This window comes from Melospiza georgiana, chromosome Z, assembly GCF_028018845.1.
Source record: "Melospiza georgiana isolate bMelGeo1 chromosome Z, bMelGeo1.pri, whole genome shotgun sequence".
NCBI lineage: Eukaryota > Metazoa > Chordata > Aves > Passeriformes > Passerellidae > Melospiza > Melospiza georgiana.
Genome location: NC_080465.1, coordinates 42,429,628 through 42,455,930, shown reverse-complemented (window position 1 = coordinate 42,455,930; position 26,303 = coordinate 42,429,628). Strand labels below are relative to the sequence as shown.

General features: G+C 37.1%; 1 protein-coding gene and 1 long non-coding RNA gene across 2 annotated transcripts in view; one reads left to right on the top strand and one right to left on the bottom strand.

Annotated features, from left to right (window-relative positions):
- LOC131095902 (uncharacterized) overlaps window positions 1-1,520 on the top strand; it is a 4,679-nt gene extending 3,159 nt beyond the window's left edge. Inside the window, exon 2 of the long non-coding RNA XR_009115930.1 lies at window positions 1,296-1,520. This is a non-coding gene — a long non-coding RNA (uncharacterized LOC131095902). The remainder of the gene's footprint in view (window positions 1-1,295) is intronic.
- AGGF1 (angiogenic factor with G-patch and FHA domains 1) lies at window positions 1,461-26,303 on the bottom strand. Its single transcript, XM_058044047.1, has 14 exons — window positions 26,124-26,303; window positions 25,026-25,122; window positions 24,373-24,578; window positions 23,547-23,693; window positions 21,113-21,301; window positions 11,300-11,651; window positions 9,656-9,767; window positions 8,391-8,442; window positions 6,309-6,410; window positions 5,792-5,957; window positions 5,466-5,548; window positions 4,333-4,460; window positions 3,376-3,475; window positions 1,461-2,557 (listed from the first exon to the last, which is right to left on the bottom strand). Exons 1-14 carry the CDS (start codon window positions 26,301-26,303, stop codon window positions 2,357-2,359), a joined length of 2,115 nt encoding a protein of 704 aa, XP_057900030.1. The 3' UTR covers window positions 1,461-2,356.

The window sequence follows — 26,303 nt, the reverse complement described above, 5'->3', positions numbered from 1 at the left end:
AGCAGGTCGTTTTCTGTCCTTGCAGGTGGCAAGTTGAGATGAGTGGAGACCCACCAGGAAAAAAGATCTTAGAGTGCGCCTTGGAGGTCCGTCTATCCCCCCTGCCCCTGCTGCGACAGAGAACTCCTGGCTGGCTCGCCAAAATGTTTTGTGGAGAAAAGAAGAAACTTCACAACTTTATAAAAGTTGTAAAGCTCGGTATGTTTATTTATGGCGCCGGACGGACGCATGCAGAGAAGATTCTCTTCAAAAGGCATGTGTGCCCCTGAAGACTTCAGGTCTCCTTTTATCTCCCTTCTAAATGCATATGCATACAGTTTCACAATAGGTTCATACATATTCATTCTGTGTGACATTTATCGCCAGTTCTTCTTTATCAAAGGAATTATTGGGTTGGGGGGACGTGGTCTTTTCTGTTTTTCTTTCTCTGTCTCTTTGCTGTCTCGGCATGCGAGTTTTTCTTTCAGCTTTGGCCTCATAGACTTTTCACCTCTTTTAGACACTTCACCTAATTCAGACTGGATCTCTACTCTGTCTCATACTGAAAGCAGTCAGTCTTGACTGCGTGAGACCATGCCTCTCACAGAAGGCAAATGATGTCTTACTTCAAAAGCTTCATGAAATGCAAACTTGTTGATTTACTGTTCTTAGAGCTGTTACACTTGAATAACTGGGGAGAGGGAAAGTTATGGTTCCTACTCACACCACATTAAGGTTTATAGTTTGATTTACTTTGAAGACTACAGAACTAAAAAGAAAAAAAGGCAAAAACATTCTTTTAGCATACAGAAGCTTTTTCCTTCTGCTAGCAGGAAGAGGCTTTCAGATAAATGGTGATCTAAAACTTAAAAACTACAGACCAGAACTTACAGAACATTCTTTTTCACAGCTAGAAAAAGCCTCTGAAAATATGAAGTAAAAAAGAAATAAATAAAATAAAAAGGAATATTTAATAAAAAGGAATGCATAATAAAGAAAAAGGAATGCAGCAGTAAAGTACATAATACAGCAATACTTGTGTATTATTGCAAAAGCAGTAATACATGTCTGTCACTAAATCAGTAGAAAACTAACTGCTTACAAAGCAAACAGCAAACTCATTTTAGTTACGCTGCTTCAGGCACTGAATACGGATAATTTTATCTTCACGTCTGTCTGCAGAAGTAAGGTGTGCTTCCTGTTGTAAACTTGGGCAAGTTTCACGATTTAAATAATAGATTGGACCTTTTGCTTTATACTGTATGTGTCTAGATTAAGACAAATGGCTGGTAACTTGTTCTGCTTTTACTCCACAGTGCTTCACAGTTGTGTGCATGATCTGGTAGGATGGTGAGACTACCACGTTTTCCTTGGACAAGTATCAGAACTTCAACTTGAACAAGCTGGGATTAAGTTTTACTCATTTTAGAAGAGCATTCCCATCCAACATATGTACAAGACAGTTTGAAGAAGCACACTGCTTAAATTGACAATGATTTATTGTGTTTAGGAACATTCAATAAACACCAATCTTTTACCTTCAGTTTGGAAATCCTTCCCCATCAAAAATCAGTTATTTGTGTTGTTTTTTCTGGCATAAGCCCCATTGCCAGCAATGGATGTATCAGAAAAGAAGTTAATAAATACAAACAGACAGCAGTTTTCTAAACATACCTCCTGTTTTAAAGGCATGATACAGATTTACTAAACAAATATCAAACAAGTTCTTCACAGAAGAAAATTTTGTTGCAAGCTGTCTCTAAACATTGTTTTCTTCACTAATGCTGGTAGTTTATTTCATGGATTATGGTATTTTTGAACAGTAATGATGAATCATTTAAAAACAAGCCTTTTCCCCCTTTTCCTTTGCCAGATGTATGCTGAGACATGTAGCTAATACTGAACTGTGTGAATTTAAGAGTGGTGTGCCTCTTGTTGAGCATGTCATGGCAAACGTGAAGAAACAGCAATATGGTACTTTTTTTACAAGGGATCTGAGGAATTTATTTTTTCATCTTGATTTTAAACCACTGTTCAAGTGTTAAAGGTATCACATTTAAGTGTAACAGATGTTTTGCGTAACTTTCTGTGAAGTGTAAAAACAATGGAAGATTCCTGTTTCTGAGGAAAATAATTTTCAAGTACTTAAATTTGAATATCCCTCTAAACTCCATTCATATAGTATTAAAAATGTGTATAAAAGCATGAAGACTACAGAAAAACAATTAACATAACAGAGTTAATCTTGAATAAGGTTTTCCACAACTGTATTTTACATATAACCAAACTCCTGCTTTAGCAAAAGCAAAAAGAATAAAAATAAATTCTCTCCCAACTATTTATACTCAGGAATTACCTTGCTCTGGGACTAGATAGTTCAGTCTACAGTCCCTCTAACCCAAAGTGTACTCTTAGCTGTATCCCTTTGTGATTTAGCGTCTTGGAAGTTTTCAGCAAACCTCTCTCTTGCTTTATCCCAGTTCTTTTTATTCTTGCTCTGAACAAGCTGAACATCTTCAATTGAGGCTGGTCTCCTCGTACCTAAACCTGCATGCTTCTGATGTAACTCCAGTTGGATCTGTCAAATACGTGAAATATTGTTGTAATTGCAAGTTAGGTATTCTAAATACTACAAATTCTGGTTTTGTAATACACATGCCACCCCCTCTCCCCAAGCACTTCTCTTTTATGTTCTAAAACACCTAGATCATACATGAACAGTACCATGAAAATGATGTGTCACATCACCACTTCTGGAACTATGATTTAGAGTCCTGAATAATGTCCCAAAATGCCAAATAACTATTATACATCTCACTGAGTGAGCAGCATATGATCCCTGTGCTGGCTAGTTTGACAACACAGGGTATGCTGTGGCTCTGAGCAGCACTACTGCCAAAAGACAACACATCTCTGGTGACAAAAATGGGGCTAACATGGTTGCCACAGAGGCCCACAACTTGCTGGCTACAGTGACTTCTGCCAGCTTTTCCTCTCTCAATGCCCATCGTCTAGCTTGATTTTTGTGCTATGGCAGCCTCTGAGAAAGAATTCCACGCTAAACCAATCTTCAAATTGCATCACATAAATTATTCCAATTTTCCTCCAGACTTTGTATACAAATATGAGATTATTAATTCAATAGTTAGAAGCTGTCTGTCTTCCTTTGCTTACTTTCCTAATGAACACAGCGTAGGAAGGGACAACACTACTGAAAAATTTCAAAATACACCATTAGTCAAAGAAAAAAGAATTTGAGCTTAGTCCTACTGGGATTATTCTTTCTTAACCAGGCTTTTTATAAATTTCAAGTGAATAGTGGCATACAATTAGATACTTTTCACTACAAATACATTCCTATTATTTTTGTCTCAAGTGAAAACCAGGAAGACCTACCGGATCCTTCATGCCACCACCATCCTTTCCCAGACCTTCCCCCTTCTTCCATCCCATCTTCTCCAACATTTTATGTCCTTTGTTGCTGTTGCTGATTTCACTTTGAAGAAAGTTTAAGATAACTGATAAGCAAGAGTTAATATAAAAGAGTGTGCTTTCAAATACTGAAAAACAGAGATGTGCATACATACAGAAATCAGGAATCAGTCCTTCAAGAGCTATATAGGAGAACAAGCCTCAGGTCACTATCAGCTTTCTTAAACCTCCTGAACTACTTGTTTGCTTTAGGAGTTAAAAGATACATCACAGGTAGGAGAGTATGGATTACAATATGGAAAAAGTGGTATCGCTGCCAAATCATCCTCCTGCACCTATTTCATCATCTCACACGTCCTTTTATTAATTCTCACGCACCTACAAGTTCATGCTTCTTAAAAAAAAACCCCAACTACAGCTTACAGAGGTAATGTAACAACTGAAGGAACATCAAGTGTCATTTGAGAGGTATGTAAATACATGTCCTATGAATGGCTGGATATTGACAGTGAGAGAAGCTGCAGGTGAAAAATCTGCATATGCACTATTACTGGAACTGAATAGGAAAAATAAAGACTGAATCACTTGAAAAACAGACACTATTGAAGATGTCACTAATGCAGCTGGGGAGTTCTTTACATTTTTGAGTTGGTAAGGAAGTGATATAAGTGTCCTTACTGCCATCCTTAAGCCCTCACCTTCCATATATTTTTATATGGAAGGTGACGAGTTAATAAATAAAAGCACGTGAAATGGGAAGTATGAAAAACTTAAAATTTTCTAGCTCTCCCAACACAATATATACAGGTTATTTGTAATTTAACAAACTGCATGCTAGTAACAAATTGATACTTATTATCATTTTTTTAAAGATTCACAAAAGAAGAACAGGGGGGATACTTTCCCCCAACCCCAACTTACATATGAACAGAAGCTGAGCTATCATCTCTCTGGAAGGTTCCTTCACTTCCAACGGTCTCTCTACGTTTTCCCGCTCTGTCTTTGTACTTTGGATTTTTCACTGCCTTGTTGTCTTCATATTCTGTGTTCTTTCCAAGCAGATTTAATCGCATCAAGACAAAGACAGTGGGGTTTAAATTCTGTATTTTTGTTAACTTTCCTTTTTCCCTCCAAAAGTATGGGAGATTCAGCCTTTTTTAGTAATACTAAATCTTGCAACAAAATCTGCAGTCCTCACTTAGTATTTTCTTAGCTTACAAGCATACCTTGTAAACCATATTACTGCCATCATCATGTAATATGCCAAATTCAGTAAATTCTCAGAAGCTGTAAATAAAATAACAAATTCTTTTGACTCTTCTCTTGGTACGAAGAGTGAATCTCTCCATATTAAGCAGAAAATCATGTGCACATCACCACTGGCTTTTTATATAGCAATTTATCCTGTTCCTCAGCAACTACTTTTTTTTCAGAATAAATGACAGAATTAAGTATGTTTACAGATTCTGTATCAGTATTATTTTGGTACCTGAAGAATTGCATAGAAATGATGGCATTTTGTTTTCTACATGAATACTTAGTACAAATGCGGGAAGCAACGGCATGTTAAAATTATCTCTACAACAGAAGAAATTTGAATACATAATATTATATTGTCTGTATGTTCATGTTTCTATTCTTCTCTGGACTTAAAAACCTGAAAAAATTCCCATTCCTTTCCATAATTTTTCAGTTGCTCATTATGTTTTCTTTCCAAATGAAAGACAGGACTGCAACTCAGTGAAAACTTAGTCTACAGACATAAAAACAAAGTATCTTGCAAAATCTTAACTTCCAAAGGATTAGGAATCTTGTACACTTTGAAAGGATCTTCAATTTTCAATGGAACTTTCCTGTCCTCTTAACATCATCTTTCTTTGTAGAGGTTTGTAAAGAATACTTATTCAGGGTACAAAAGACAAATGAGGATAAGTTTAAGGGCATTTGAAAACCTCCCTTATTCAACAAAGTCTATGGCTTAAAATAGGAATCACAAAGTACTCAAAAGAACCACAAGATGACAAAAACTTAATCACCTTCTACTGTAAACTCACCTGTAAACCGTATTTTACCCGTATTTGTTTTAATGCTTTTCTTCTAACTAGCTCTCTCTCTTCTTTGCTAAGTGCTGAACAAACTAAAAGGAAGAACATAGGATTGAATTTGTAATTACTAAGGTAACAATGTTTTGAATCATAAGACAAAGGAGAGAATTTTTGTTCTGACATTATTATACATAGAGACATATACCAAGAAGAAAATACATCATTATGTACAACTATTACAAGCTAACAAGAAAACTATATGAAAACTGAACTAATTTATTTTTATAAAGTAAACAGCCATAATAAAAAATGTATCCTGTGATAATATTACTAACCAGAAGACTCTTTTTTCTTGTCCAGGCGAAGATGTGCTCTAACTTGTCCTGGTTCACATCCATCACAAGTATCACTGCCGGGGTGAATATGAAAAGAAAGCACAGTTTCGCCAATCTTCACCTCATCTCCATGCTCCAGGATGTAGGGATCACACTTTGTTTTAGGCTACAGCAAACAAAAGTTTTAGCAGGCAAGTTTAAAACTCATGAAGGACACAAACTCTATTTCATGCACACTACTTACAACTCAGCAGTTCAGGTTGGTCTCACAAATGTAGGCAACTGTTAATTATAGTGGGTATTTCACTCTAGCAACTGTAACCATAGTTCATTTTTTCCTAGCATAACCAAACATTAAGTACTCCAAGTGGCTAAAATCAGAAGGGAACCAAGACAGACAGTAATGTATGAAAGAAGACATACAATGGCATTGTAAGTGATTTGCCATAAAACATTTAAAATGACTACAAGATTAGTTTTCTGCAATATAAAGAGCACTAAAACCGTAGATACTCACCTGGAGAATCTGATTTCCATTAACAACTGTTCCATTCTGGCTGCCTTGATCCACAAGAACATAATTTTGCAAATCGTGGTCAAAATACACTTCTGCATGAAACTGACAAATAGAAGCCTAAGTTAAACGTTCTTGTTAAGTGAATACTTAACAATTTAAATGTTATTTTACAGTAAGATTTCAGAATATATGAGTGGCTCTGGTGCTCCAAGTTAATAATTTTTCACATTTTATGATTTCATTCTTATGAAATGTAAATGAATGGGCCACAACAGTATGAACTAATGCATACAGTTAGTGTAATGACTTTGTTCATAAGCTGATTCATTACTGGACAACTATATTCTTCCAATGTGGCAAGTATGCTTTACTTGAAGAACTGCGAGATTCAGTAATATAGCCTTCTTAACTGTTCTTCTAAATAACAGGCTTTTTGCTCTTAAGGTATTTCATGGCACTGTCATTTAAAAATAAATCTCATTCTGCTTCCATTTACTTGGTCTTTCATATCTGAAATAACTCCCTAAATACCATGCTTTTATAACTTTCACATAACTCACCTTCCCCTGCATCTTAATACTTAGGACATAATCAGTACCAATCTTTTGCTGTTTCTTTTATCTCCTTTCTGATACTGAGACTAGTAATGTGGTGGGGTTTTTTGTTTTGTGTTTTGTTTTGTTTTTTTTTTTTTTTTTTGTCTTGTTGCAGTTCTGTATAGGTATTGCTTCCACAGAAAAGGTGCAACTCCTAGCCAAATTCATAAAGACATGTACTACCTCCAAAAAAGACCACTGAACAAACTGAAGTATCAACTTCTCCAACCTACTAGAACCTCCAGTAAAAGCAGTAAGTCTAGAGAAGTGGCTGTTGAAAAGTGACTGTTTCAAAACTGACAATTTAGAGCAAATGTAGTTGCTGTTTTCAGTTAAGAATAAACAACAATTGAAGATTGGCTAGCATTTCTTACTACATGGAACACTCCCATAATGATGCAGACTGACTAGCTCATTCAATAGACATTTTATTTTCTACTTCTGCTTTACTGAATAGAACTAAAACTTCTAAAGAGGTCAAATCTGCAAGGGGTAGCATTTTTTAAAATCTCCCTTTCCACTCAAGAAAAGCAAACACCAAAGCTGACCACAGCTAAAAAGTAAGAACAGTGAGGAAAACAACTAGCACATAACTTTTTATTTCTGCAGATATGTAATTTATCTTTTCACCTTTGACTCCTTATCTAAAAAGTGAAGTAACTTCTTATATAAACTGCTAGTACCTGTAAAGTACTAAAATGGTAACATTACAGAAAAATAAAAGTCTTTTGACTTCTTTATTTGCCCAGTTTCAAACACAAGCCTGAAAAAGTTATTAATAGCAGGGAAATATTTACTCCGGAAATTTTTCTGTATGAAATATAGCAGGTGATTAATGAGAACTATAATTTAAAATAGACACAGTAAAGTGTGTTTCATGAGATACTTGCATTTATAGATTTTTTTTTAACAAACTTTTTGCTTGGATGACACAACTTTGTCAATCTACAGTTTTGTTTTATTAGGAATGCTGTATTTAAGGTCTGTGTTGACGTATTTAGCAAAACAGAGCACAGAATTTATAACAGAAATTTCCATTCAATCTACCATTGAAAGGAATTCTGTTAATTTTTCAAACTCCCTCTACATAATTTCCACAGTTGCTTGAAAGAAAATAAAAGAAACCCCTTTGCTTTGAGTGTAACTGCAAGGACTGCATTACTTGGTAAAGAAATTCTTACTATCTGGCATCAAAACTTTATATATCATTAGTACTTAACAGGGTTTGTTATCAAGTTCAATAACTACAAAATAAAGACTCAAAGCTTTTGAAAACACACTGTTGTTTGTGTTAAGTTCCCATTCAGTAAAATACTATATGTTTTCATTTTTTCCAAATTCAATTCTGGCTAAACCCATATCTCATTCTGAAAGTTCTTTCAAAAAATTAACACGATGTTCCAAATTTAAAGCCATAAAATCTAAATGTTCATTCGTACATTTATGTCTTCTGATCTACCTTTCAGCAGACATGAACAAGAGTTACCTTACTGACTCCAACTTCAGGAATCTGAAGTGTGTGTCCAACATCTTTTTCTCTGGAAAGGCAAGTTGATATACAAATCACAACAAAGTATAAGTAAATCTTTTAAGTGGCTCATGAAAGGTATATTTCAGTTGAACTGTAGTATCATATTTCTCTTTAAAGCTATTAGGAATTTTTTACAGATAGAAAACGTGTTGCTGTATACACAATGTAAAGACTTGCTTCAGATCCCTTCTGCCATTTGTATAAATGATACAAAGCAGATGATTATAAAAGATCAAAGAGTACCAATAAATTCTTATTTATAAACCTGATATTTCTATCTGAACTGTCATGCAATGCCTTTAACAGTCTGAACTCTGTATCCTTTAGGCTCTTTAGTGCATCTTGGTGTCCGTGTTCCATTGTGAAGCTGAGCTCTTGGTCGCATTAGGCAGGTAATACACGTAAACAAAGAGTAATCTCTACAACAGGGTGAGTTTTGGTTTGTTTGCATTTTTTGTTATCAAAACAGTGCAGTAGTAGGAAGAAGGATTTGTGTATTACATTCTTATACTAAGGGATTAAGAAGTAATGCAGCTATTAAAAGACCTCTATGCAAATTCAAAATAGAGTTGTCTGTTGATCTTCACATACATGACTCAACCTTTGAAGAGCAAATCAAAACATGTCTATCAGCATTAGACAGAAACAGCTTTTCCAGGGGAAGGTTTTCAAGTAAGCATGGAAGAAAGCTTTACATCATCATTAAATTCATCATCCACAATGAGCAAACCAGGTTTAGAACTATAAGAATGCATATAGTGTAGCACAAACCAGCTTATCATCTAAAGCCAATGACCAAACCCTACTGAAATTTGAAGGTGTAAGAGGTCTAGTGATCCTGGATTTCTGAAGGGCACTGTTCCGTTTCTGAAAAAAAGTGCTTCAGTAGCCTGGGACAACTTTTGCTTACTTTCAAGGAAACAAGTTTTCAAAGAAGGGCTCGCAGCTGCACTGCCACTAGAACTCAGTCACAACATCAAGTTATCACTAACTATTCAGGTGCGCTGAGCTGCAAGTGTGTATGCTGTTACATTATCATGATGACGTGTTATGTGATTTCCATTTCCTACTGTGGACTAACCAAACTCAGAGTTCCTCACAGCTGCTGCAGGATAGAGAGACAAGCATGAGGAGTAGAGACAAGCAATCCTAAGTGCTTTCACAGCTTTTAAAGAGAGGTCGTTTGAGATATACATGTAAAAAATTTCATTCAGTCTTACCTTCCAATTGTAGCAGGTTTCACAGCAGTGATAATATAAAGTGATCCAGTCTGTAGAACTGGTGATCTTATTACAATTACTCTGATACAAGGAGGCCAGATCTTTTCTTCATCTATAATTATATAGGGAAAAAAAAATCACCACCACCATTACTACCAACACATTTCAGTTTTAACTTTATAGTCAAGTTTTCAAAAAACTGAAAACCATTTAGCCTTTAGCTGGCTGAATAATATACAACTTTTATTAAAAGAAATATGTAACAACATCTGAGAGAAAACTTTGATGAGATTGTAGTTTCAAAGGCTGAGTGCACACCAAAGTATTACAAATATTTTCTTAATTCCGGTGGACAACTCTTTAGTTACAGCAGTAAAATATATATACATTTACAAAATTTACTAGTATACTATAAATTTATGGATCATTAATTGTTACAGATTAGAAAACAATTTTACTTTGAGAAAAGGCAGCACCTTTTTGTTCACCACATCACAGACCTACTGCATATCAAACTTTGCATCTGACAATTTCTATGTCAAATACATTTTTACTGTTTTGTTTTCTCTTAGGAGTGCTATTCATCAACATGGATAAGAAAAAATAATAGCCAGAACCTACAGATGCATATGCTTTTTTGCCTGAAGATTATATTAAGATATTATATTCTGACAGCTGCATGTACTTGGATGTACATTTATAAAACAATCTCCAACGATCTCAGCTAGGAGCAGACATAGATGAGAAGAAACTACCTTAAAAGGTACTAGGGGAAGAGATTCTGTCCCCAGTTTTTATTACTTCAGCATTACTGCCAAATTGGATATTAAGAAAAGACAATTTAGTCTGAAAGCCTGATGGTAGCAAGCACATTTTGGCTAGCATTAATCACCCACAATCTGAGTAGTTAAGTAAAGTAATGAAAACATAAGAAACTGACAATAAACTATGAGCAGGGCACAGGCTACAATACAGTTTTCTATGGCTTGTATTTAGTCTTTAATTTGGAATATCCTTTGCACATACATAGTTCTGACTGGCTGCATCAAGCCTTTCACAGGTCACCTTCATTGTTTTTTTGGTATTTTAAGGACCTAGTAGAACACTTTGGTATAAAACAGTATACAGTTTTCCTGTCTATATCAATTTCTCACAATTTGCCACTGGAATATATACAAAATAGGATTTCAACTAGTACTGACTACTCCACAGCTTTTCACCACAGTAGACTGATCTTGCATTCAGTTGCACATGATGGTTTACAAACAGTATAAAAAATACTGTATATTAATTTAAGAGAGGCAATACATAGAATTACTGTGAATTACTGGTCTAGAACCCCTATTTCAGCATGGTTTAGAGTTTATTTTCTCCTTTCACTTTCCCAATCAAACAAAATTTTTGGGATCCCTGAGGTTTCTACAGAAGCACAGATGTTACATCAGTAACAGCTTTTATAGAAACTACTACTTTTTTTTGTACAAGTGAAGAGAGGGAAAGAAATGCTGGTAACATATAGCACATTTTCAAAGCACCTCAAGTCACATGCTTTTAGATATTTTTTTAAATTATACAAACTGGTTTTTTTTTTAACAGGCTTCTGGAAAAATACAGTAATACCATATATAATCCACAATAATTCACCTTCATTTTCTGAGTATTCTGAATCACCAGTTTCTTCACTTGTTAATTCCTCCTCACTGTAGGTTTCACAGTCAGAATCTGTAATTTCACCTTCTTCTGGTTCACTCTCTGTGTCTACTGTTCTACTGTCATCTGTACATGCTGCAGCGTCTGGCGTACTTTTGTGCAAATGTGAATTTATACCATCTGTAGAAATGGATTCTTTGGCTGTTAGACTGTTTAGTGGTTTTGTGTCCATTTTAGTCTTCTTTCTTATATTTGGAGACTCATCTTCTTCCGTAGAACTTACTTGCTCAGCGGTGGAAAAGCAATTCAGACTGTTAGATGATTTCTGCTCTTCTGTGTCCAAATCCTGGAGGGGAGTTATACAATGTTACAGTCTTTACAGATTGCATTTTTCTACAGAATAGCCTGGAAGTAAATTCTTCACTTAGGAAGAATTATTTTTAGAACTATTAAGAAATAGTTTATTTCACACATGCAGTCAGGAGAACTTTTACATTTCAGTGAAAATATTTTCACATCCTGTTAGATGTGACTGAGACCATCTTCTATTTGGGAAAGTGTGACTGCCCTCCTCTTCTAAACTTCACTTACTCCTCTTCTAAACGTTACTCTTTTGTCACACTTCAGAAGTGTTTAGAAACTTCAGAATCTTGTTCTCATTTTCAAACTTGTACAACATCACTCTGAATATTTTCCTATTTTGCTTTTATGACACTCACTTCTGTCCCTCTCTTATTCAATTCTTGCAACTTGCTTAGAAGGTCTTTAACTGATCTGCATTGTATCCTCCTGCTGTTTTTGTCTTCTTTTTTATTACCAGAGTCCAGAATATCTGGAATGCTCACTCATGCTTTAACTATAGACCAGTACAAGCTTAACTTACGCTATGCAAAATAGTTATACTAAAAATCCTTTTTCTACTGCTAAAAGTTTCTCAATTTCTCTACTGAATATCAGACAGATTGGATCATTACAGGTTCTTCCACTTATTTCATCATCAGGAAAAAAAAATCCCAACAACATTTTTTAACGGAGAAACCTCAAGTTTCATATTAATTTTGCCAGAGTACCTTAATAACGTAATTCTCAATCTAGTAGCTTGACAACTATGTTAAAAAATAAAAGGGAAAAAAATAAACAATAGAGAAAGAAAAACAGAAGTATCTTTAAAAGACAAATAAAACCTTAGATTAAATTATGTGCCACTTTGAGTTCAGAGTAAATGCATTCAATTGCCTTGAATTGTATCAGATATTGCAATACAACAGGTAAAAAAATACATCCTTGACCACCTTCCATGTGCTTCCATCTCAAGATAAGTGAAATAATGTGAATATTAATATAATGGAAATTAAAGCACTTTCAGAATTGTTAAAATGCATCAGTGCTACAGACTATTACAAACACAAGAATTCCTCTCAGCTGTTGGTTAGGAGAGTGTACATTTGAAACACCTTCAGTAAAACAGCAGGTTCTTAGGTAAAACCAATGCTTTTATGCTTTAACTGAAAGACTATTGGTTTGTTCAGGGTTTCTCATTTCTCTATAATGCACTAGCCCTCCTCCCTAAACTCCCTAAGTTCTTGAATAGAAAGGAACAAGATAGGAAGGTCACTGTGTAATGTTGTTTATTTTAAACAAAAAAGTAGTAGTCTTGCCATAAATAAGCCTACACAGTTTAGACATGTCAAACACATTAATTCCATTAGAAATATTTTTGGAAAATCTGATTTTTCATTTTGAGTTATATTTTTCAGTGTGTTTGTCTATATTTACGTTTGGTACGGGTCTTATATTGATACCAAACATAACAAGGTGTTCTGCACCCGAAAACATATTACTTCTATTACAGAGTAATCTAACAAAGTAGCTCAGGGTATGAACCTAATCTGAAAACAAAGAAGTTACACCATCTGCTCAAATCACAAGCAAGGTGAAACAAGACATGACTGTGATGCACTGATGCCCAAGTACAAGGCTCTAACCACTCAACTCCACAGTGAACCCTGTGACATTCTGTGATTTTTGGCATAATTTCAGATATTTTAAATTAGAAAGTAAAAAGGTGCTGTTTTAGAGCCTGGCTACTAAAGAGAAGAGTCTTGGTTCTGTGCTCAAAACAGGAATTTTTAAAAACAGTCTTATAAACAGACCAAGGATTCCACACATACATTCATTCTATGATTTTGCCAATATAACCTTCAAGCCTCTTCTCAGCAGCTTCTCTATTTTTTAATAATTGCTGCATTCAACTGTTAAGAAAGCAAATAAACTAAATAGTTAAGTACTGATAAAAATGCAGTCTTTACATTTGAAAACCTTGTATGAAATAAAGAATTTTAAAACTGAATATGGATTTTGAGCACTTCATCATTTCATGGATCTGTGTTAAAATACACATCTGGACAAAGTGTATAAACATTAAGCATATAGATACTGAATGAACCTTATAGCATTTGACACAATCTTGTGTGGCAGAAATCCTTTTCCATTGTGTGTGACTATGTACTGGTTTTGGCTGGGGTAAAGCTAATTTTATTCACCATGCCTAGTGCAGGGCTGTGCTTTGGATTTGTGTTGACAATGTGGCTGATAATGCAGAGATTTTTTTCTAGTTTATTGCTAAGCAAAGCTTATACAAACCAAGGCCTCTTCCTGCACCACTCCACCAGCAAGGAGGCTGGGAGTGCACAAGGAGATGGAAGCAAGACACAAGCTATATAGCTGATCACAGCTGTCCACAGGGTATCCCATACCACATGGCATCATGCTTACCAATAAATGCTGGGGGAGGGACAAGGAAGCAGGAAGGATGTTGAGACTTTGGCCCTTGTCACTATTACCTGTCCTGGAGCCCTGCATTCCTGGGGATACCTGCTCAGGCAGTGAATTAATTTCTTGCTTTGTTTTTGTTTGCACATGTGGCTATATCTCAATCCACAGGTTTTCTTACTCCTGTCCTTCCAATGCTCTTCCCAATCCTGCTGCTGGTGGAGTGAGTGGGCAGCTGTCTGGGGCTCAGCTGCTGACTGGAGTAACCATGGCTGACTACCCGTACTAACACAGAACATGTGTAGCATGTAATAAAGTCTAACTAGGCAAACAGCACCTTGCCTCTTTAGAGTCATCACTTAAAAACCAGGAACTGGCAGTAAGCACAAAATTCGGTAAATACTAGTGTAGTATTTCAGGGTACTAGCATACCCTGAAAAATGCAGTAAATTCTAGCAATGTACTTAATTTCTCAATGACTACCTAACTCTTCATCCCAAACTCATGCCACAAGACACAAAGTATGCAAGCAGATGGTGATTATAAGCATTTTTTACACCATGATATTTTCTCATACACATACATTTTCTCATTGTCACCTTGCCCAATACATCTAGACTGACAAGAACAGTCATGAGTTAGACATGGATAGACTCAATGTGATCCGGGCTTGAAAAACTTTATATCTTCTGGGTATTATCACATGATCTCTGGGATTTTTCTTACTAAACTGAAGCTGAGAGGTGCGATCAATCTGACAGATAATGAACTATTTTTTAACTACAGAGTTGAACTGGTTCATATTTCTGCATCCCTGACAAAGTCAGCCAAAAGTACTTAGAAATCAGGATATTATGTATCCCATGAGGACTGATCTTATAAGGATAACAAATCATGCTTCTGTGACTCTGTGGTGGTTTGACTAGGAAGAAGTGGGAATTCTGAGATGTTGTAGTCAAACTAATGGGTGCTCAGATTTTGATATTGGCACTTGGTGTGGCCAGTGGGGTTTGGACACACCTCTGAGAACACACAGGGGTTAAAAGCAGAGCTTCGGCTTTGGGAGGCTCTCTTGGGACTTCGAGGGAAAGAGGTCGGATCTCCCTTCCCCCATCCAGCCGCTGCTGCTGGGCGGGGGAGGGGCAGCCCTGTGGTAGGCCTGGGCCTGGACAGAGATGGGGGGTGAGGAGGCCCTTGAAGATAGAAGAGTGGAGGAGCCTCAAGAAGCATCGAGCAGCTACTCCCCTCCCACCCAGCTCTCTCAGGAGAGAGAGAGAGGGAGAGCCGGCGAGGACGGAGTGTGATAGCAGCTAGCTAAGGAAGAGAAGGGGGGGAAGTGCAGCGAGAAGGTGCTTGGCTGGAGCAGCAGCGAGTGTGGGAGTGTTGGAGCTCTGGGACAGGCAGAGACTGAAATTTTTAACCCTTTTCTTTCATGATTGAGACCTCGCAAAAATGCTGATCTTCTTCAGAGCTGAATAAGAAGAGAGATAAGAGATAACAAAGACTTGGTTCGAGAGAAGTGGAGAAGACTGGCTGAGTGGGGAGAGAGATGATTGGAGTGGCCTTTTAGCTAGATTTTTCTTGTTAGCTATAGACTGAACCAGTTTTATTCCTGTGACACAGAGACTGCATTTAGGGGGAGGCAGTGCTTCAGAACTAGGAGGGTTCATTGTGGGGACCCCTCGTCCCCAGGGGGTGGGAAAAAATGGGGGGGACAGATGTCCCAAAGCAGAGACTGTGCCTTTTTGGAGTGAGACAAGGCATCCTTAAAAGACAGCCCTAAAAGCAGCTCTGGTCCATGCACAGTGGTGAGAGCACTGGGCATGGAAGGAAGGTGTCACAATGGCAGAAGGACTTTCCGGACGGTGCTGAGTGACATGGAAGCACACGAGGTTTCTGCGTGTTTCCAGGGGAAGCCTCTGGTGCAAGAAGGACTCCTCTCCTCTTCATGGACTGAAGGTTGAGTATTCTAAAGGGTAGTGCAAGACTAAGCAGTTAGTGATTTGAAGGAATGTATCAGATTGAAAAATTTTAGTGGTGGAGAGGAAGAAAGTGCTTTTTGTAAAGTTTTCAATTTTTTCCCTTATAGTTTTTTTCCTTCTTTTCTTGTAGTTTAGGTAATAAAGTTTTCTTTATTTCTAAGCTAGAGCCTGCTTTGCTTATTCCTAGTCACATCTCACAGCAGACACCAGGGAGAGGGTATTCTCATGGGGGCACTGGCTCTGTGCCAAGCCCAAACCATGACAGACTGGAACTGATTGTTTTACTTTATAGCGAATATGCCACAAACTTTATAGAGAATATGCACAAACTTTTACAATGACCTGTTGAAACGCAGACTGTCCTACTCAGAAAATATATATTATCATTGTCATTTAACTGTTTTTAATGAAAATTTCAAAGTATTTTAAGCATTTAACTATACTTTTTGCTTTACTGTTACAGAGCAAGACATTTTGTCTTTCAAAACTTCAGTTTTTCTATACTATGGCTGACCACCATGCATGTTCATGCAATTCTTCAGCATCCTCATACATGGGAACTTATTATTGTGAGCATAATTGGCTCAATTCTAAGAACTGCACTGTTTAAATTATTTTTTTTCTCTGAATTTATTTTATACAAAGCAGAGAAATATAGACAGATATAACTTTTCTCAAACGTGTATCCTGTGTTTTGGTCTGCTAGAAGTTCATTAGGTTATTTAGCAGATTCATTTGTTCTCAGCACTCTTCTACAGGACTGAATAGTACACCTTTAGCATTGACACCCTCAATAATGAAATTAATCTGAAATACAGTATTTTACTAAAGAAATAGTTTCAAACACTTCAAAACAGCTCTTCCACTCAAATGACTAAGGTTTCATGTGCTAAAATCATTCCACAGGTACTTTAGTTACTCTTATCCACCCTACAAAATACTCAATTTTCCACTGCAAAAAATCTAATTAAATGCCAGAAAAAACCCCTCTTCCTACATATAGCATATAGGAGCCATTTTATACACTGGTGGGGGACAGCTCTGAATTAAATAACTGTACCTAAAGAATGAGTAGTTTCTTTAGTCCAGTCGATTTATGTTATACAGGGATGCTAAATACTTATCTTCCCAAATATTCTAGAATGCCATCAAAGTTTTCTTCAGATGTTACTTACAAAGTATTTAAAATCTATTTGAAAGCTACTTTGCAGGTGAATGAATTTTGACTAAATAGCTTTAAAAGATTTATTAATTCCTTTAGGAAAAAAATGTATCCAAACATCAATTACTAGATATTCTTTTTTCTTCAACAAAAATATCAAGGTTAAAGGTAAACATCCATGGACTAATGTGTGTTTTGTCGTCTCAACTCTACCTTTACCAGAAGCTGCCAATCCAAAAGAAGAAATCTTCAGATTAGCCATGGTTTCTGTCAACTGACGCACCTAGAGATGGGATGAATATCAGCAAAAAGTAAACTACGTGTGATAAAAAAAGTAAAAAGTCACTGCTTCCAGAGTTGTATGGGAAACACTGCTAAAACCACCTTGCCTCTCCTACAGATGTAGCTATGATGAATCTATAATGGAAAAGAACATGGTAGAAGTTAATTTTGAATACCACACTGAAATAAAATTTAGTAGGTGGTAGCTTGAAAATTAAAAAAAAAAATAAAATAAACAATTTATGGAAAAAATGGCATGTGTCAGAACTTCCTTCTAAATTTTGCTATGTATTTCTAACACCCCCAATGCAGCAAGTAGAACTGCAGGATCACTACTGCACACAGTCTATTCTCCAAACTATATGGAAGCCCTGGATCTTGATACTGGGCCAGGAATCCTATTATCACTTATGTCACCTTTTAAAAAATTTTTGAACTTTTCCAAATTTACTTATTTAAAGGTTTTTCTTGTACAGAAGAAAATACCATGTTTCTTGTCCCACTTTTTTTCTGACCTACCCCTTCAAAAAGATACTAGAACTTAACTGCATGTCTAAAAGTTTCAAGGTATTCTACCAATGCTTTTATATGAACCGCACAGAGGCTAGCACTTCATCCTGGCAAAAAAATCCTGATCGCCAGTTAAAAACAAGCAAGTATACTTTGTTTCACAAGTCAAAAGAAAACTATTTGTAATACTGTTTCAGTTTGTGACTGAAAAGCAAGGATGTCTTTAAGGAAAGTTCTTGTATGAATTAGGAACATTTCCTAATATAATTTTTAAGTAATTATAAATATCTATAAATATTTGTTAACATTTATTCCTTTGAAAAAGAGAGAAAAAATGGATATGATTCTGTAAGCACTGCTGTCTTCCCCTGCTTTACATGGATATTCTTATCAACCACCTCAGCTTCACCCAAGAATTATAAAGTTCATGGGCTGAATGACATGTTACAGAAGGACACCTTGTTTTCTTAACACTAGTGGTCCACAGCCCAGGCATTAAACTAAACCCTTCTCCTACCTGTAGAAAGGCAAGTAAAACCTACTTTGGTCAAAGAAATGAAGCAATGTTGGGACCATTTTTCAGGCTAGCAGCACAATTTAATAATGAATTGGGAAAAGAAGTAATGATGCACTAGTCTTCAAAAGCGTTGTTATAACCCGAATAATTTAAACAGCATTCAGGGAAAGAAAAGGGAGAAGGCTGGGCAGTATGTTTGGAGAAAAGCATTTCAATATACAATGCTTCAACTACAAAGTCCTGTTTAAAACCAGATGTTTTTAGTTTTATTCTACCATGAACTAATTAGTGCCTTTGCCAATACAAGACTAAACTGGACAACAATAATACTGCCAAAAAATACCATGCATCTATGCATTTGACTGTGCAGCTTATAAATTAAATTTCCAATTTTATAACAGAAAATTACTTTTATTCTAGAAAATCTTAATATTTTATATTAATGTAACATGGAATTATTCAGTGATTAATAACCACAGTACAAGAATGAAATGTTTTAACACAAATGTAAACTGTATCTGTAAGTTTTTCTTCTAAATCCAGCAGTGCATTTATGAAGAAGTGCACTAATAAAAAGGCATTCTTTTATTTTTGAAGTTTAAAATTGAGAGTGTCCTATGTTTCACTTTGTATTCTCTCTGTTTTTGTTTAAAGAACTAAAAAGACCACGATTACTTCTTTGACATAGACCTTCACTCACTGAGCACAGAAGAAAAGATCTGTGCACTACAGTATACTTTAAATGTTTTCCCTGTTACCTTTTTGGTGAAACAAATTAATTCACAAATAAAGCAAAGAACTCAGTTCGCCATGAATAAAACAGACTAGAAAATAATGGATGTTTACCTCCTACCTTGTGACTGTGGAAGTCTCACAGAAAAGATCTGCTAACAAGACTATCTAAACAAAAATATTGGTATAAAGTAAGCTTAAGACAAACCTCTATTTCTAATATAATCAGATTACAGAAGCAGACTATGATGGGAGTCTAAAAAGTAGTCAACATTATTCGATAGGTCAGAGCTATACATGGCTTAAAATTTTTATAAACACTCTTGTTGGTTTAAGTAACAGTTCATCACAGAACTAAATTTAAGGGACCTATTGATCAGTTTATGATAAAGATTTATTCCCATGAGCTTTTTGTGATTCTTTCCTGACACTCAATGGATAAAGTTCTGTATTGACCAATGCCTTTTGAGAGTGGCAGAATGCTAATTCAGCATTTGCACAGAGCAGGCCCTGAACCTGGGTGCTGGTAAAACTGCACTTTCACTGCAATAGCCGTGTTCTCTCCAGTCTAAAGAATCATTATGCTTAGCGTTTGTAAGTACCCAGATCAAGCTTTCCAAATGGAAAGGTTCACTTGAGGTTTCCTCAAGGAGCAGAAATTCCTGCATTAGCCACAATTTGTTTATAAAATGTGTAATCAGTCAACAATCACTATCCATTTAACCTAATTACACTTTTTCTTAATGTAAATAGTTTCTGTTTTCAAGTCTTTCAGATAACCTCACTCTTGATTAAAATTTTTAACTGTGCACTGATGTTATATGACTATTACGTATGGGTATCTGGACAGTAATGTAATTATTTCACATTTTAACCAATCTGCATGTCTGAGGCCTATATAATGAAGCTATGTAATGGTTAAAGCAATAGCTTTGAAGAATGCAAACCAAAGAGAATTCAAACTAGAGAAATCAACATATTCAATTTTATCTTAAAGTAATAAAACAAATTGAAAGAATATAATTTAACATCAGTAAGAGTGTTCATAACAGAAATGCTTCCTGAGATTTAATACCTGTGTTAGTACTTGGTGTTTAGGAGTCAGTAATGTTTTTCAAGAAATGGTATGCTTTCTTAGCACTCAGAAAAATTTTGTAATTTAAAATACATATTAATTACAATGGGCATTTATTAAGATGTACAGCTTATCCACACACTAATGACAATGAAAATATCAAGTAAGTGAGCAAGTATCAATAGGAGAACATACTATGCAAAGAAAGAACCACCAAATCCCAAATGATAGCAGAGATACAGTAAAATGGCAATGGACTACACTCTGGAAGGCAGTCACAGAGAAAGGATTGTGTATGAGTGTATTTTCAAAATTTACATTTTTTTGGTTCATAATATGAATCTGAAAAAACCCAACCAAACATAAAAACCAACACCAAATCATAAGACAGAATCCCAAACCCAAGACATCGCCACTGAATTTCTGATGCAAATCCAGCCCACAAAACACTGAATTCATTCTAGTGTGCCTGCTATTTAAAAAACTTCACTGACACTCAATTTTATACTCCTTTACAGTTGGGTAGTATTTCAAAAAACTTGAAAAAGTGAGGGGATCAAAGTTAAAAGTTTAATTCTTAGTCACTCAATGGGAAAGTTATTTGAACACTAACTACAAGTTAGCAACCTGCTGTATATGGTTTTAATATGTTTAAATAGTTTAAAAAGTAGGGTATACATTCTCTGCATAAAACCAAGCCCCAAAGCCTGTAAATTGCATCACAGACAAAAACCCAAGAGATTTTGCATTTTCTGTCTATCAGTTCTGAGGTTACCTTATACTCATCTGCAGCAATCCACTCTGGTTCTTTTCTCTTCTTTTTCCCCTTTTTATCTTTGGTGTGCTTAGTACCAGAGGCCTGGTAAGACTGCAGATCCACTCGTGAATGAAACTGGTATCGGCCACTTTCCACATCACAGTAGTAATAAATTCCAGTTGCTGGGTCATAATACAGTTGGTTTTCCTTTATAAGAAATGAAGAATAATGTTATCACATCAATAAAAATACTGTTCAAAGAAGCATCTGATTAATAAGGAACCACATTTTAATTTTGATAAAATGAAAGAACTGTGGTGGCTTGATCCTGGATGGCTACCACATGCCCATCCAACCACTCTGTCGACTCTCTCCCTCAACAAGACTGGTAAAGAAAATAAGATGGAAAGCTCATAGGTCAAGAGATGAAAGTCACTATCATGGGCAAGCCAGATTTGACTTGGAAATAGCTAAAATACAGCTGGATGACAAGGATTAAACTCAAAACATCTCTTCCACTTTTTTTTCACAAGCTCAATGGTACTACTTCATTCCCAGTTCCTCTCCCTGTCTTCCCCCACCGAGTGGTACAGGGAAATGAGGAGTAGAGGGGCTGAGATCAGTTAATGAAAAGTCCCTCTCTGCTGCTGCTTCTCCCCTGCCCAGCATGGGATCTTCAAGAACTGCTCAAGCATGGGTCCTCCACAGGCCACAGCTCCTACCAGCAAAGCTCCTTCCAAGGAGATGCGCTCTGAGCTCTGGCATGGGCTCTCCAGTCCCCTAAGTGATGCCTTGGGATTTCAGCTTTTATATTTTTCATGTATTTGTAATCCTGCAGTTTATTATTGTATAACTCCAAACTCCTTACAGGGTGTTAGCTGCTGCTTTCCCATTTTGGCCAGACAAAACAATTCCTCTCCCGGCCTGGGAATCAAGAAATGTAAACAAAAGCGAGCTGTGGGTTGGAAGCAAACTTGGGGTAAATTACTTCATTACCTGCAACTGTAAATAGAAGATTAGCTCCCAAAATGCAAATGGACCAAACCTATAAATATAAAAACTCGTGACCTGTTGTCCATTTTTTGAGTGTAGCCTCTAGGGGGGTTTTGGCTGCCCTAAATGTACCTAAAGGCCCTTCAATAAATTTAACTGCTTATTCCCTTGATTTTGTCTGGTTTCTGTGTTTAGGTAGCCAAAGAAGGCATCATAAGGAGCAGCGTCTGTGGGATCCTCCACGGACTATAGTATGAGTAGTTTCTGCATGGTCTGCTCTGGTGCTTGGAGAATCTCCTCCTGCTCCTTCTTCTTTGCCCCTGGTGTTCACAGGGTTATTTTTATCACTCACCCCCCGCCACAGACTCCACTGTGCACAGTTATGCCCTTTCTTACACTGGTTTCAGAGAGGCACCACCAGCTTCTCTGATGGCTGTGCTGTGCCCGGCAGTGGGACCAGCCGTGTCCAGGCAGCCCCTGGCCTTCTCTCAGAGAGGCTACCTCCGCACCCTGGCCCCATCATCAGAACTTTGCCAGCAAACCCAATGCAGGAACGTTGCCTGTAATTCAGAACTCTTAAGTACCAAGAAAAGATATTCTTTTGGATAATTCTAATTTGGATATTTGGATAATAAGTACCATAAACTGCAATCTATATCCCCAAACATTTATGTACAACTATATCCACAAACGGTGTCAAAACCAATGGTATCCTTTGAGACCTTAAAAACTAAGTCCAGAAGCATCCTGAACAGAGTTGCATACCTCATTCATTTTCTACAGTCGAGCTGAATATAACACTGCAACCAAACTCTCTGTTCTCAGTGCAGTACAGTGTATACATATCTATCCACAGATCTGTATACATATACAAACACACCTCAGAGGACAAAAAGAAAACCTTTGCAAAAGCTATATAAAAACAAATATCAAAAAGTAACCATTAAGAATTTCTAACCCATCATCTAATCTTCTAACACTTCTAAAAGAAGTGTGTTATTTTCCTGTAGAATCAAACTAGTTGGTAGCAGTACTCAAGTAAAGGCACAAACATTTTGTGTATTTCCTCCCAAGACTCTTTTCACTGTGGAGAAGCAACTGACTTCAGAAATAGGGTTTTTTTTCCTAAACAATACATCTTTAAACTCAAGCTTTTAGGTTTGAAAGAGTTACAGATCAGCTTTATAGTATATAATCTGTACAACTCCAAGTAACTTGGAGACCTATGAGACATCAAAAAACAGAATTAAAATCTAAACTTGTATCCTCGCCTGCTATCTTTAATTTGACTGAAATAATTAATAAACTAATTAACAAATTTTTAACTATTCATTTTCAGTAACCTGTTTTTCAAAACATAAGATCAGCTTGGATCTTAGTTCTTCGCTCATATCAACTTTTACTAACAAAATTTTTGTGATAGACAAAAAATTCCAAGAATTTAGGAAATTATCCTTACTGAATTGTAGTAGAATCCAGTGCTATGGTCATAATACAATCCTGTATTTTCATCATATATAAATCCAGTTTGTGAAACAGCAGCCTCTGCAGCAGCTCTCAAGCTCTCTGCCAAAGAACCTTCTGGTACTGAAGTTTCTTCTGTCTCCTGATAACAGAAAACAAGAAAGGTAAGTGCTCTGTGAACCTGGACTGTTTCAGAAGACAAAAATCTGGCTGTGCTTTACTGGAAAACTCCTACTTATTTCAACAGGACCAAGACTTCAGCCTGTGTCTTTCATTTTTCTCTAGCTTTACTCAAAAGTGACTCACACCAAATATACACACAAGAAACATCTTGTTTCTTGTCTTAGAGCATCTCTAAGACAGATTTCTGCCCTCTGTTCCATTTCAGATGCCAGAGGCACAAGATCAGGGAAGAAAACCAACCCACCACAAAATAAGCAAAGAAACCCCACCAACAATGTTCTTCTCCTTGTATCTTGCTTCCTTATATCAATGGAAGAAAAAATAAAAAGCACTGTTTAAGAAAATCAGCATGGACATATGTCCATATGCTGAAAAAAAATCTTGCTTCCAGGCTATGCAAGACATATATGCCTTTTTACAAGATCTCTCAAACTCCAAGACACAAATCTAAGAGGGTGCTCCACTTGGAACATACTACAAAAAGAACTAGTTCTGAAGTACAAGGGTATTATCAGCACTAGACCATCACAAAAAAATCATTTTGTATAAAGCTCTCAGGACCGCAAGCACATCTTTTAGATGGAATAATAACAGAATACTGATTTCAAAACTGGTAAAACTCCAGAAAGTCCAAAAACCTGTGAATTCTGGATGAAATTTTCCTCTTCTCCACCTTCAATAGCTCTGGTGCTATCCTTCCTCAGCGGAATATTAACACCTGCCTCTGATTCCTCTGTGGAGTTATGCTCAGTGCCTTCACTCTCATGACTGTGCTGCACTGGTAGCTCAGATGCACAATCTTGGGTATCAGTGTGATTGTAATAATTTTCATAGTAGTAATAATCTGCCAGGGACGAAAAAGAAAAGTTGAAGTTGCATAAATTAGCAAGGCAGTATTTTACTAATGCAGTTGAAGGATGCTAAATCTTAAACTGGAAATTTATACAGTTAAGTAGTCTAATGAAAATCAAATATTAGGTAGTGCCTCTACTCTGAATTTATTCCAATCCTACCTCTTGTTTTCATATACTTCAAAACTTAGTAAAGTGTGTATGCTTGCAACATGAGATTACTATGTAACCAATTACAATGGCATGGATTCTGCTAGTCCACGCTACATTTTATCCTGAATTAATGCCTTGAATGAATACCAAAAGGTCTGAAAGATAAGGTCAGGTTAAGAAATTTAATTCAGCAAAGGATCTAGACCTGAAATGTATTCTATACTACAACATTTTCAAACTAAGATACTGTTCTATATCCCTATTTAAACAGTCACCACCCTCTGTACCTGCTTGTGACCATGTAGCACAGTCCTCTGTCTGTACTTCTACACTAGACGTATCTTTCTCCTTTCTATTATGGATTTCTTTAGTGAGTTCTTCTACCTGAAAGAAAAATTGCATGTTAAAAACAAAATACTGCCATCAATTTTAGTGGTCTGCGATCTCAGAAAAGAGAGTCAGCCTATTTCGCATTCTGTAATTCAAACAAAACATAATGGCATCACAGGTGTGATGTGATTTCAAGTGATTTTGGTTGTCAGGAGACAATTTTGTACTTGAATGGCTGGCATGAAGAAACACATAATTTCTGCTGACAAAGGAGCACAGAAACTTAACTGAGATTATTCCCAAATGCCCACCCCGTAAACTTGGATTTCAAGCAACGATCACTGTCCTGTAGTGATGACTGTGGCATTTACAAAGCACAGAATGCTCTGAGTAGAAGGAACCCACGAGGACCACCGAGTCCAACTCTCGGCCCTGCACAGGACACCCCAAGAGTCACACCATGTCCCTGAGAGCATTGTCCAAATGCTCCTTGAGCTCTGGCAGGCTTAGTGCTGTGACTGCTTCTCTGCTGGACCTCTTCCATTGCCCAAGCATCCCCTGTGTGAAGAACCTTTTTCTAATATCCAATCTAAAATGGCCCTGACACAACTTGAGGCCGTTCCCTCGGGTTCTGCCAGAGAGGATATCACTGCCTGCCTCCCCTCACAAAGAAGCTGTACACCGCAATGAGGGCTCCCCTAAACTTCCCTCTTTTGCCATAAGCATTCACAGAGATGTCTTGCCACTCTTCCTTTACCTCACACTTAGTTCAATAAACTTCTTTCCCTCTGATACATGTAATTTTTCCTTCTGACTGCAAATCTAACCCTGCGGTAGAGAAGGTGTTACCGTTCTCACCACCAAGCTCTGACTCGAGACCTTAAACCTGCTCTGGCCCCTCGCAGGCCAGGAGAGCCCGGCGAGCTGCGGGAGCTGAGGGACCGTCTGGAACGGGCACATCGGGAGGAGGGGACAAGCGGAGCGCGGGCCGAGCGGCTCCCGGCCGGGGGGGCGGCAGGGTCGGCGGCCGCGGTGTCCAGGGCAAGGGGCCCTACCTGCCTCCTGAGCGCCTCGCCGCTCTCCCGCTCCCGCCGGTACAGGCGTTGGGCGCGCCGCAGCCGCCGCCGTGCCCGCTCCAGCTGCTCACGGCACGCGCCCAGTTCCGCTTGCAACGCCGCCGCCGCCTCCTGCTCGCCCGGGTCCGCTCGGCTCTCGGCGCCCGGCGGGGAGGCCAT